At 40.6% G+C, this 12,916-nt stretch overlaps 1 protein-coding gene across 3 annotated transcripts in view; it reads left to right on the forward strand.

The window, feature by feature from the left end:
• The window catches only part of LOC137974466 (protein sidekick-1-like), a 45,884-nt gene that overhangs the window by 11,623 nt on the left and 21,345 nt on the right, over positions 1–12,916 (forward strand). For all 3 annotated transcript variants that reach the window (XM_068821479.1, XM_068821481.1, XM_068821480.1), the window contains exons 5-12: positions 1–42; positions 499–795; positions 1,219–1,515; positions 1,915–2,211; positions 7,203–7,502; positions 9,205–9,522; positions 10,761–11,078; positions 12,321–12,638. The exon at positions 1–42 is cut by the window's left edge and continues 255 nt beyond it. In XM_068821479.1, coding sequence (XP_068677580.1) covers positions 1–42; positions 499–795; positions 1,219–1,515; positions 1,915–2,211; positions 7,203–7,502; positions 9,205–9,522; positions 10,761–11,078; positions 12,321–12,638 — 2,187 coding nt within the window. The remainder of the gene's footprint in view (positions 43–498; positions 796–1,218; positions 1,516–1,914; positions 2,212–7,202; positions 7,503–9,204; positions 9,523–10,760; positions 11,079–12,320; positions 12,639–12,916) is intronic.

A 12,916-nucleotide genomic window follows, 5' to 3' on the forward strand; every position in this document is an offset into this window, starting at 1 on the left:
GAAATAAAAGTGTACCTATCGTTGCCATCACAGATGAGGACAGTAAGTTTAGCCAGCATTTTATGTTTCTCCTGCTCTCAATCAAAGGCCATAATTCTCCTGCATCCTCAGCAGATTCACTTTGTTGTGATGTTGCTTCTTGATTTTTGATCAGGCTTCAAAAGAGTGGACTGACGTACTGTTCCTTTTTAAGTCATCTCAGTTTGCGCTGGTTTTTTTTTTTTTTTTTCAAGGAAAGCGTTGCATGAAAGGTCGAAATTTCTCTTCAGTGGACGTTCGTTCCTGGAAAGTGCAAGCTAATTTTTCATGTCATATTTACTTGCTTGGCCCCCTTTCTTTGGGTTAAGTTTGTTGGTTCTCTATTCTGCTCCAAGAAGTTTTTCTCTGGGTACTCTGATATTCCCCTCTCCTCAAAGACCATGAAACCGTTGTTACTAATCACATTTCATATTACTATATACTCTGAAAACCAAATTTAAAAAATCAAATTTTTTTCAGTCCCAAGTGCTCCTCCGACTTCTGTCCAAGGACATAACTTAAGTTCTACAAGCATTTTCGTCAGCTGGGGAGAGGTTCCAGCAGATGATCAAAATGGTGTTATATTGAGTTACACTGTTACCTACAAGGCATTACCCGATGGGTCTGAGCAAACTCATCATGTCACTGCACCAACCACTCTAGCCACATTGACAGGTCTGAATGAATACACCAACTACAGCATTACAGTGTTTGCATCTACTATCAAAGGAGGTGGACCTGTCAGTCAACCACTCATAATCATTACAGATCAAGACGGTAATTGTACACTGATTGGTTATTTCTAACTTAATTGCAATCATTCCAAACATTATTCTTCGGGTGTCTGATCTATAACAACTGGTTGTGCTGTTGCAGTAATTTGCCTTCCTTTTTTTGTTGTTGTTGTTCTGTTTTCTGTGTTTTTTTTTCTCTTTTTCGTGTTTTTCCCGTCATTTCTTTACTTTTATCTTAGTTTTTTTCTTTAACAAAGCTACTAAGCAGATATAGTCAAGAAAGTAAGAGTTTTGTCTTGCTGATATGTGCGTTAAGTTTGTTGGTTCTCTACTTTGCTCCAAGAGGTTCTTTTCTGGGTACTCCGGTTTTCCCCTCTCCTCAAAAACCACGTAACCGTTGTTACTAATCATATTTCATATTACTATATATTCTGACAATCAAATTTAAAAAATGAATTCCTTTCAGTGCCAAGTGCTCCTCCAACTTCTGTCCAAGGACACAACTTAAGTTCTACAAGCATTTTCGTCAGCTGGGGAGAGGTTCCACAAGATGATCAAAATGGTGATATTCTGAGTTACACCGTTACATACAGGGCTTTGCCTAGTGGGTCTGAACAAATGGAGAACGTGACTGCTCCAAATACAACTGCTTCTCTGACAGGTCTGAATGAATACACTAACTACAGCATAACAGTGTTTGCATCTACTATCAAAGGAGCTGGAAATAAAAGTGTACCTATCGTTGTCATCACAGATGAGGACAGTAAGTTTAGCCAGCATTTTGTTCCTTCTGTTCTCAATCAAAGGCCATAATTCTCCTGCATCCTCAGCAGATTCACTTTGTTGTGATGTTGCTTCTTGAGTTTTAATCAGGCTTCAAAAGAGTGGACTGAGGTACTGTTCCTTTTTAACTCATTCACAAATTTCTTCTCATGAATTAGTTTGCGCTGATTCTTTTTTCAAGGAAAGCGTTGCGTGAAAGGTCGAAACGTATCTTCAGTGGACGTTCGTTCCTGGAAAGTGCAAGCTAATTTTCCATGTCATATTTACTTGCTTGGCTCCCTTTTTTAAAGCTTGATGACGTTTTTATACACAAGCGGTTCATTTGTTCCTCTTCCGAACTTTAGAGCTTACTGTAATTGTTTTTTGTCTTCCATTACAGAGCCAAATGCCCCTCCTCGTAACGTTCGTAAATTTAACACAACCTCTACTAGTATTGTTGTTCAGTGGGACCAAGTTCCAGCTGCTGATCAAAATGGCGTTATATTGAGTTACACTGTTACCTACCAGGCATTACCCGATGGGTCTGAGCAAACTCATCAGGTCAATGCACCGACCACTCTAGCTACATTGACAGGTCTGAATGGATACACCAACTACAGCATTACAGTATTTGCATCTACTATCAAAGGAGGTGGACCTGTCAGTCAACCACTCATAATCATTACAGATCAAGACGGTAAGTGTACACTGATTGGTTATTTCTGACTTAATTGCAATCATTCCAAACATTATTCTTCGGGTGTCTGATCTATAACAACTGGTTGTGCTGTTTCAGTAATTTCAATTGCCTTCCTTTTTTGCTGTTTTTGTTCCGTTTTCTGTGTTTTTTTTTTCTCTTTTTCGTGTTTTTCCCGTCATTTCTTTGGTTTTGTGTTAGTTTTTTCTTTAACAAAGCTACTAAGCAGATATAGTAAAGAAAGTAAGAGTTTTGTCTTGCTGATAGGAATGATACGAAAGTGACAGGTTAAAACCCAGGGCTCAGTTCTTACAAAGACGATTATCACTAACCATTATTTAATACTATCCGAGATTTAGAAGTTTGCCCTTTCGAAAAGCCTGAACAATGCAATTGTATTGAAAATAAAAATTCTAACTCAAAGTTGGGGACTGAAAAGGCATTGTGTGTGGAAAATAGTGGTCAAGTATGCCAAGGCAGTATGTAGTGTGACCCAAGATCTAGATCACGTCAGAAATGTCCAACTGCTTCTCCCCACAGTGACAGCAATACATAAATGAAGAAAATAGAAGTTAGTTGGAGAAATATTGGATAGAACCTTCCTCGAGTCCTTGGTTAATTTGTCCTGGCCTCTAAAAAGGATTGGCTGTGCCGTTATTGTGTTGATTTCCGTAAACTTATCAAGGAACATCACCCTGTCCCGATGGTCGAGGACATGATTAACACTCTGGGTGGGCCAACTTTTTTTTCGACCTTTGACCTCATCTCTGCTTACCATTGATTCGAGATCCACCCGGATGACAGAAAGAAAACAAGGCCACTGGCAATGGAAGCGTGTTCCTTTTGGATTTTGCAATGCGGCACCCTTTTTTCCCTTATTAGCGGGAAGGACAATGCAGAAACGCTTGGCTTTTTTGTATGATGTTTTTATCTTCTGACTCACATTTGTTCAGCATTTCAACTCCTTGGATCGTGCCCTGACATTAATTGAGGATGCTGGGTTGAAAGGGAAACCTGAAAAATGTAACTAGCAGGGTATCATTTGTGGGTCATGCGCGGTCGTCCCAAGGAGTGTCTAGAGACCCAGAAAGGTTGCTACTGGAACATCATAGCCTTCCCCAACGAATGTGTCTGAGTTGCGTACCTTCTTGGGGAAGATTGGCAATTACAGGAAGTTCATACCAAATTTTGCCATCCCTTGCGGCCCCCCTTTCCGCCTTGAATAAAAGGGAAATAATTTGAGTGGTCCCGAGATGGCCAAGAATTATTCGACGCCTTTAAAAAAGCACTTTGTGAGGCTCGAAGGGAAACTGACGAAAGCACAACAGGTGTAGCAGCTGTGTTATCGCAAGTAAGAAATGGTGAAGAACGCCCCATTAATATTGCTTACGACGCCAAAGCACTAACCAAATCGCAAAAGAAGTGGTCCCCGAAAGAAATTGAAATGTATGCCCCAGTGTACGGCGCGGACACATTCTACCCATATTCGATCAAGAAAGCATTCACGGCTCGTCTGGACCAGAGATCACTCAGTTGTGGCTGCAGAATAAAACCCTAAGCCTCAGGAAGCACCATGGGTTGAGTACCTCCAGCAGTTCAACATGAAAACAGAGGACATACCAGAGCGCGTACACTCCAATGCTGACAGTCTTTCCCATCGGCCGTGGCCTGGCAATTCTGTGCCTGAGACGGCTATCGAGCCACAAACTTCCTTTCCGGTGGCCTTGAGTGTGTGAACTACCAGTACTACTGATAGTAACAACTTCAGTGTAGATGAGACAGGAAACCTATCCTATCCAATAAGCTGCCCCCCATTATAGTTCAGTAGTCACCGCAAGATTGAACAAGCCATCGACACAAACCCTCACTTCAGCGATACAGTGGTTGACAGAAGGGCAGAGACCTCTAAAGGACCAGATGAAGGGATCCCGTCGCCAGCTGTGGTCGCTTTGGAGCCAGTATGACGAACTGGAGTTGCAGGATCTGGTTCTTTACAGGCGGTGGGTTGATGAAGCGACAAATAGTGAGAATCTTCAGCTGTTTATCCCCAAGCATTTGAAAAGTGATTTGTTGCACGAGTTGCATGATAATTGTGGGCGAGATCCGCGAGACAAAGGTTTTGCGTGACCCATGAAGAACTTGACGTAATAACCGACATTCGATGTTATTCCACGTGATTTTGAGTTGGAAGACTACGGAAAATTTATGAAGACTTTGAAAGACTTTGTTAGCGTTAGTTACAGAACGTAACTCACGCTACACCAGTAATCTGTACTACTGTCTGACAGTTCAGGTTGAAAACCTACACACAATTGGTCATTTCAAAGGGCGTTACTAAACACAGGAACGGACCGGAGAGGAACCGAACGGAATGTACCAGGATAAACCAGAATAAGGCGGAATAACACCGGAATGAAACAAAATGAACAAGAATGATACCGGAATATACCGGAACCACCCGGAATGACACCGGAATGAAGCGGAATAACACCCAAACAAGTTGAACCAGTGAAGTGCCTTGTGTCCTGAAATTCCTCCTTTTCCGTGCATGCCGAAAAGTTATTTGACTAAGATCAATGGCATCATGTCTTGACTGCTGATAACTAAAACTTAAGTTGAACCAATCGGAAGTGCCTTGTGTCCGGGAAATCCGAAGCATCCGCCGTTTCCGTGTATGCTGAAAAGTCATTTCGCTACCGGTGAAATTCATAAAGAGAAAAACGATTTTGGTGATTACGGAAAAGGCGGATTTCACGGATTTCCCGTAAACATCAATGTTTAATGATCAAACTTGCAGTGACAAGTGACTCCTGTTTGTTACAAACTTTTATTTGACCATGGAAAATACGGATTTCACGGATTTTCCACCACTAGCCTCCTCTAATATTATATTATATTATATAATATTATATTATATTTATGGAATGACATTAAAAATTCATATCTGCGGAAAATCAGTGAAATCCGTATTTTCCGTTGTCAAGTAACAGTTTGTGACAAAGAGCAGTCAGCCTTTATTGCAAGTTTAATCATTAAACATTCATGTTTCCGGGAAATCCGTGAAATCCACCTTTTCCGTATTCACTAAAATCGTTTTTCTGTTGCTGAATTTCACCGGTGGCGTGAACAACTTTTCAACATACACAGAAAAAGAGGATATTCCAAATTTTCCGGACATAAGACATTTTGCTGGTTCAAATTGAGTTTCAATGATCAGCAGTCAATCCTTAATGCCATTGATTTCATTTCAATAAGTCATATACACGCCCGTTTTCCGGATTTCTCGGTGACGAGGCTCTTTCCTGGTCCGGTTTTATCAGCAGTCAAGCCTTAATGCCATTGATTTCAGTCCAATAACCTTTCGGTACATAATAAATGATGTTTTGTTATCTGCAACGAAAACACTAAAAGAAAGGGGAAGTTTGGGAAACGATCCTCCTTCTCCTCCTCCATCCTCCTCCTCCATTCTCCTCCTCCTCCTCCTCCATCATCATCACCATCATCTTCATCATCCCTCACCATCATCTCATCCTCCAGCCAGCATCCTCCGTCCATCTTCCACCACCCATAATCACTTCCACCCATCATCCATCATCCATCATCACCGCCATCCACAATCACCACCATCCATCATCACCACCACCCATCATCACCACCCCACCCATCATCACCGCCATTCATGATCACCACCATCCATCATCACCACCACCCATCATTACTATCATCCATCAACACCAACATCCATCACCCATCATCACCACCATCTATCATCATCGCTACCCATCATCACCACCATCGATCATCATTACCATCCACAAGACGATGTAATGTCTTTTTTTTATCCTGGCCAATCAAAAAAGACGGAGACAATTCGGTAAACCGATCAAAACTCAAAGTAATTACACGTATTAACCAATACAAAACTCGGGAAAGTGTGAACGGGCTCGCCACGATTGGTCATTGGTCATCACCAGTCCCCATTTCCCGGTTATTTTTGAACAGAAGGTTGTTATTACAGAATTTTGCGACGTCTTCCCCCTTTCCTTGTAAACCCCCTTTTTTTTTTTTGTAGCTTACTGAAAACTCTAAAGATGCATGGGTGCTGAATATAAACAACTGACTACTGCAATATTTCGCACTGATTTATTTATTGTAATGTCCTTTGGAAATAGTCGAAAATGGCATTTGCGAGACCCTAAATCTTAAAATTTTCAGGGGAAGCATGTCCCCAGACCACCCTGCTTCGGAGCGCCTTTGACGTTCGAAACATGAAGGACCTTAAGATCAATGACGGCGACTTTGCTCTTGTATAATTCTTTTGCGATTATTCCATCTCGTTCATGTCGCACAATGTGAGCGAATTATCGTGAAAATAAATCGGTAACAGCGGTTTCAGAGTTTATTACATGTACATATTGTCGTCAAAATCTCAAATCTGGTGATTTCACGTCCTCCTTACGCAGAGTACCGCAAAAATATGTGTGCTGAAATGCGTGCTGCACGTGCAGCACAATTATTTATGTTCTTTTAACCAATGATATCATTGTTTTGTGGCGTTGTCGTTAACGTTGCCGTCGCTGTCGTAGATCTTAACGTCCGTATTTTTCGTGTGCGTAGACCTTGAAAATCTCACGCTACGCCCCTGGTGTATTTCACGTTGAAATGTGTCGAACGTAATGCTGACATGCTTGTCTCGTCCGGACCACGCACCAATACGCGGCAACGCAATAATCTTTACGGTAATTCACCGTACATCAAGGAATTTTTTCATGGGCTTCAACGGCACTTTATCGCAATGTTTTTGCCTGACAAGCTAGACTAAGTGAACTTCACCGGTGGCCATACCTTGAGAAGCAGGAATGGTATTCCTCCTAACTACAGTGAATAACGCTAAACGTTTCAAATTCCATGCCTCATGTTATTCCAAGATGTTAACATGTGCATCCAGATTTTTAGGTTATAGAAAAATCTGTTTGTTTTTATAATTGCAGCTGAACCAGCGGTGACAATCAATGGTGCTCCAGAGCAGTTTATCATCGTAGGAAATGAAATACAGCTGACATGCCACTACAACTCTACACCCGCGGCATCAGAAGTACGGTGGCAGAAGAATGGATTACTTATATCAAGAAATGCCACTATGGAGAACGGTGCGCGAGGAAACATCACGCATTTCAATGAAAGTTCTATACAGCTGACGATCAGTCAAAGTATCTCAACAGATGCTGCCAACTACATATGTTTTGTTATAAAGATTCTTGATAATTCATCTGATACAATCGCGATTCGAGGTTTGTAGCAAGAGTAGTTATATTTCTCGTTCTTTGATTTCAACATAAAAGTGTAAGCATTCACTTAAAGACTTGAGCGTGAGAGTAATAATGGGACAAGTCTGCCTTTTTTTCTGGGAAAAAGGGGTGATTTTGTCAACAGAAAGTGGAATCCAGAAAAAAACAAATGCCACTCGGAAGTGCGGAGATCGGTAGCCCCTTCCCTTCAAAATCTCGTTTTCTGTCATGATCTTGATGAACGAGACCGTGAGGGAACGTGGCCACCCCTTTCGTGGATGTGTATAAGGGCCGTCAAAAAAAAAAAAAAAGACGCATCCAAACCAGTCACCGAAGCACTCCAGCCAAAACTTATCTAGGTGCAGTCTCCCCCTTTACCAAGGCAACACGAACAGCCCTAAAAATCTACAGCAAATAAAATTTTCTCGTTTTATTAAGATAATCTTTGATGTTACTATGCTCCTGCCAATCCTAGATAAAACCCCTCTAACAAACGGAGGGTGAAAAGTGCATGTTGCAGGTCGTAGGTTAGGGTTGAAGGTCATCATTTTACCATAACTGAAACAACCCAAACCCTTACAAGAATGCTAACCTTACGCTTAAACATTATCTAAAGCATAGTGTTATATAGGCTTAATGTTAGCATTAATAAAGGTTTTGGTTGTATCATCTATGGCGAAACAATGATCTGCAACCCTAACCTGTGTAATCTGCGTGTTATGTCTTATCTGTGACAATCACTGTGTCTTCCAAAAACTCCCCGTGGTTTTATTACCCACCATGCCTTAGGCACCGTTTCGTGATAGCATACATGGCACTGCAGTTTACACCTTTCATCTGACAATGCACAATGCCCTGATTCTTCGAAAAAAGGGCTGACAACGTCACCAATTATAAGGTGCTTTATTTAATAAGATTAAAAAAAGGTCAGGTACTAGGATTAAAAAAAAAAAAAACTCAAAATAGTGCGATGTGTATGCTTGATTTCTACAATACTAGGTATTGATGTACGATTTTGCTCCCAAGTATTGAACAACGAGAAATGGCTTACTCGCTTTCAAACATTTAATCGACAAAGTTGCCCTTTAAAAGATGCATAAATACATTTCATATGCGACAATATGCAATTGCATGGGGTCAGATTGTCTAAAAATGGTCCCAAATTATTGATTGTTCTCATAGCAGTTCTTCTTATCACATATTCCACAGTATTTAGTGGTATAGTATGTTTCATTATTTCCAGAAGAATTTAGAATCGCCAAAGTGATCGTTAAAATTCACATAAAAGGATCAGAAATCTCAAAAAATCCTCTTGGGAGCAGAAGGAGACTAAATTCCGGAAAGCAATGTCGTGTCACTCCTTCACCGTGGGCCGAGGGACTTTAACTGACAATGAAGTCAACAACTAGTCACTCGCAATATATGATGACTTTTTTCTAAGCTACCGGAAATTAGCATAACACGCCCCACGTTAACAACCTTAAGAGGATCTCAAATGATCCTTTCTCCACCGTGAAGCGTATCCGTTCCGTAGAAGGTTGGACGTACTACCTGTACGCAAATAGCATAAAATTTGTTCCTCAACTGACCACTATATTTGTCTCTACTGTCTTTTAAATCGTGCACAGCGATAATAAACAACACCTGAAGTCACATTCATATGCTTCGAATGATTTGCTATAAGTCTATGTCATTAACTCAACAGTTAAACCAGACTCACCCCGGAATGTGACGATTGAATCAAAGACATCTAGGACAATAACAATTTCCTGGATATCTGGTTTTGATGGAAACAGTGAGATCAGCTCATACACAGTGGAGATTAGTGAGGACAATCAAAATTTTGGTGACGGTTACTGTCAAGGATTGTCTATTAGTTCCTGTAGAGTATCGGGCCTCATAACCAACGCTACTCTCGAGGGCCTGCATCCTGGTCGGATGTACTACCTTAGGGTGTTTGCAAATAATACAGTTGGGCAAAGTGAAGCAAGCTCCGTAGTGAATGCAACCACAGACGAAGAAGGTACATGCACTCCTAGTTGTAATAATAATTTTGATTGGGTGAAAAGTGCAGGTTGTAGGTCGTAGGTTAGAGTTGAAGGTCATCACTTTACCATAACTGGAACAACCCAAACCCTTACAAGAATGCTAACCTTACGCTTAAACATTATCTAAAGCATAGTGATGTATAGGCTTAATGTTAGCATTAATAAAGGTTTGGGTTGTATCATCTATGGCGAAACAATGATCTGCAACCCTAACCTGTGCAATCTGCGTGTTATGTCTTATCTGTGACAATCACTGTGTCTTCCAAAAACTCCTCGTGTATTACCCACCATGCCTTAGGCACCGTTTCGTGATAGCATACATGGCACTGCAGTTTACACCTTTCATCTGACAATGCACAATGCCCTGATTCTTCGAAAAAAGGGCTGACAACGTCACCAATTATAAGGTGCTTTATTTAATAAGATTAAAAAAAAGGTCAGGTACTAAGATTAAAAAAAAAAAACTCAAAATAGTGCGATCTGTATGCCTGATTTCTACAATACTAGGTATTGATGTACGATGCTGCTCCCAATAATTAAACAACGAGAAATGGCTTACTCGCTTTCAAACATTTACTCGACAAAGTCGCCCTTTAAAAGATGCATAAATACATTTCATATGCGATAATATGCAATTGCATGGGGTCAGATTGTCTGAGAATGGTCTCAAGTTATTGACTGTTCTCATAGCAGTTCTTCTTATCACATATTCCACAGTATTTAGTGGTATAGTATGTTTCATTGATTCCAGAAGAATTTAGAATCGCCAAAGTGATCGTTAAAATTCATTTAAAAGGGTCAGAAATCTCAAAAAATCCTCTTGGGAGCAGAAGGAAACTAAATTCCGGAAGGGAATGTTGTGTCACTCTTTCACCGTGGGCCGAGGGACTTTAACTGGCAATGAAGTCAACAACTGGTCACTCACAATATATGATGACTTTTTTCTAAGCTACCGGAAATTAGCATAACACGCCCCACGTTAACAACCTTAAGATGATCTCAAATGATCCTTTCTCCTCCGTGAAGCGTATCCCTTCCGTAGAAGGTTGGACGTACTAACTGTACGCAAATAGCATAAAATGTGTTCCTCAACTTACCACTATGTTCGTCTCTACTGTCTTTTAAATCGTGCACAGCGATAATAAACAACACCTGAAGTCACATTCATATGCCTCGAATGATTTGATATAAGTCTATGTCATTAACTCAACAGTTAAACCAGACCCACCTCGGAATGTGACGATTGAATCAAAGACATCCAGGACAATAACAATTTCCTGGATATCTGGTTTTGATGGAAACAGTGAAATCAGCTCATACACAGTGGAGATTAGTGAGGACAATCAAAATTTTGGTGACGGTTACTGTCAAGGATTGTCCAACACTTCCTGTACAGTATCGGGCCTCATAACCAAGGCTACTCTCGAGGGCCTGCATCCTGGTCGGATGTACTACCTTAGGGTGTTTGCAAATAATACAGTTGGGCAAAGTGAAGCAAGCTCCGTAGTAAATGAAACCACAGACGAAGAAGGTACATGCACTCCTAGTTGTAATAATAATTTTAATTGAGTGAAAAGTGCAGGATGTAGGTCGTAGGTTAGGGTTGAAGGTGATCATTTTACCATAACTGAAACAACCCAAACCCTTACAAGAATGCTAACCTTACGCTTAAACATTATCTAAAGCAAAGTGTTATATAGGCTTAATGTTAGCATTAGTAAAGGTTTGGGTTGTATCATCTATGGCAAAACAATGATCTGCAACTCTAACCTGTGCAATCTGCGTGTTATGTCTTATCTGTGACAATCACTGTGTCTTCCAAAAACTCCTCGTGGTCAAGTTATTACCCACCATGCCTTAGACACCGTTTCGTGATAACATACATGGCACTGCAGTTTACACCTTCCATCTGACAATGCACAATGCCCTCATTCTTCGAAAAAAGGGCTGACAACGTCACCAATTATAAGGTGCTTTATTTAATAAGATTAAAAAAAGGTCAGGTACTAAGATTAAAAAAAAAACTCAAAATAGTGCAATCTGTATGCCTGATTTCTACAATACTAGGTATTGATGTACGATGCTGCTCCCAATAATTAAACAACGAGAAATGGCTTACTCGCTTTCAAACATTTACTCGACAAAGTCGCCCTTTAAAAGATGCATAAATACATTTCATATGCGACAATATGCAATTGCATGGGGTCAGATTGTCTAAAAATGGTCCCAAATTATTGATTGTTCTCATAGCAGTTCTTCTTATCACATATTCCACAGTATATAGTGGTATAGTATGTTTCATTGTTTCCAGAAGAATTTAGAATCGCCGAAGTGATCGTTAAAATTCACATAAAAGGGTCAGAAATCTCAAAAAATCCTCTTGGGAGCAGAAGGAAACTAAATTCCGGAAAGCAATGTCGTGTCACTCTTTCACCGTGGGCCGAGGGACTTTAACCGACAATGAAGTCAACAACTGGTCACTCGCAATATATGATGAGTTTTTTCTAAGCTACCGGAAATTAGCATAACACGCCCCACGTTAACAACCTTAAGAGGATCTCAAATGATCCTTTCTCCACCGTGAAGCGTATCCGTTCCGTAGAAGGTTGGACGTACTACCTGTACGCAAATAGCATAAAATGTGTTCCTCAACTTACCACTATATTTGTCTCTACTGTCTTTTAAATCGTGCACAGCGATAATAAACAACACCTGAAGTCACATTCATATGCTTCGAATGATTTGCTATAAGTCTATAACATTAACTCAACAGTTAAACCAGACTCACCCCGGAATGTGACGATTGAATCAAAGACATCTAGGACAATAACAATTTCCTGGATATCTGGTTTTGATGGAAACAGTGAGATCAGCTCATACACAGTGGAGATTAGTGAGGACAATCAAAATTTTGGTGACGGTTACTGTCAAGGATTGTCCAACAGTTCCTGTATAGTATCGGGCCTCATAACCAAGGCTACTCTCGAGGGCCTGCATCCTGGTCGGAAGTACTACCTTAGGGTGTTTGCAAATAATACAGTTGGGCAAAGTCAAGCAAGCTCCGTAGTGAATGAAACCACAGCCAAAGAAGGTACATGCACTCCTAGTTGTAATAATAATTTTAATTGGGTGAAAAGTGCAGGTTGCAGGTCGTACGTTAGGGTTGAAGGTCATCACTTTACCATAACTGGAACAACCCAAACCCTTACAAGAATGCTAACCTTACGCTTAAACATTATCTAAAGCATAGTGATGTATAGGCTTAATGTTAGCATTAATAAAGGTTTGGGTTGTATCATCTATGGCGAAACAATGATCTGCAACCCTAACCTGTGCAATCTGCGTGTTATGTCTTATCTGTGACAATCA

This window comes from Montipora foliosa, chromosome 10 (genome assembly GCF_036669935.1).
Source record: "Montipora foliosa isolate CH-2021 chromosome 10, ASM3666993v2, whole genome shotgun sequence".
NCBI lineage: Eukaryota > Metazoa > Cnidaria > Anthozoa > Scleractinia > Acroporidae > Montipora > Montipora foliosa.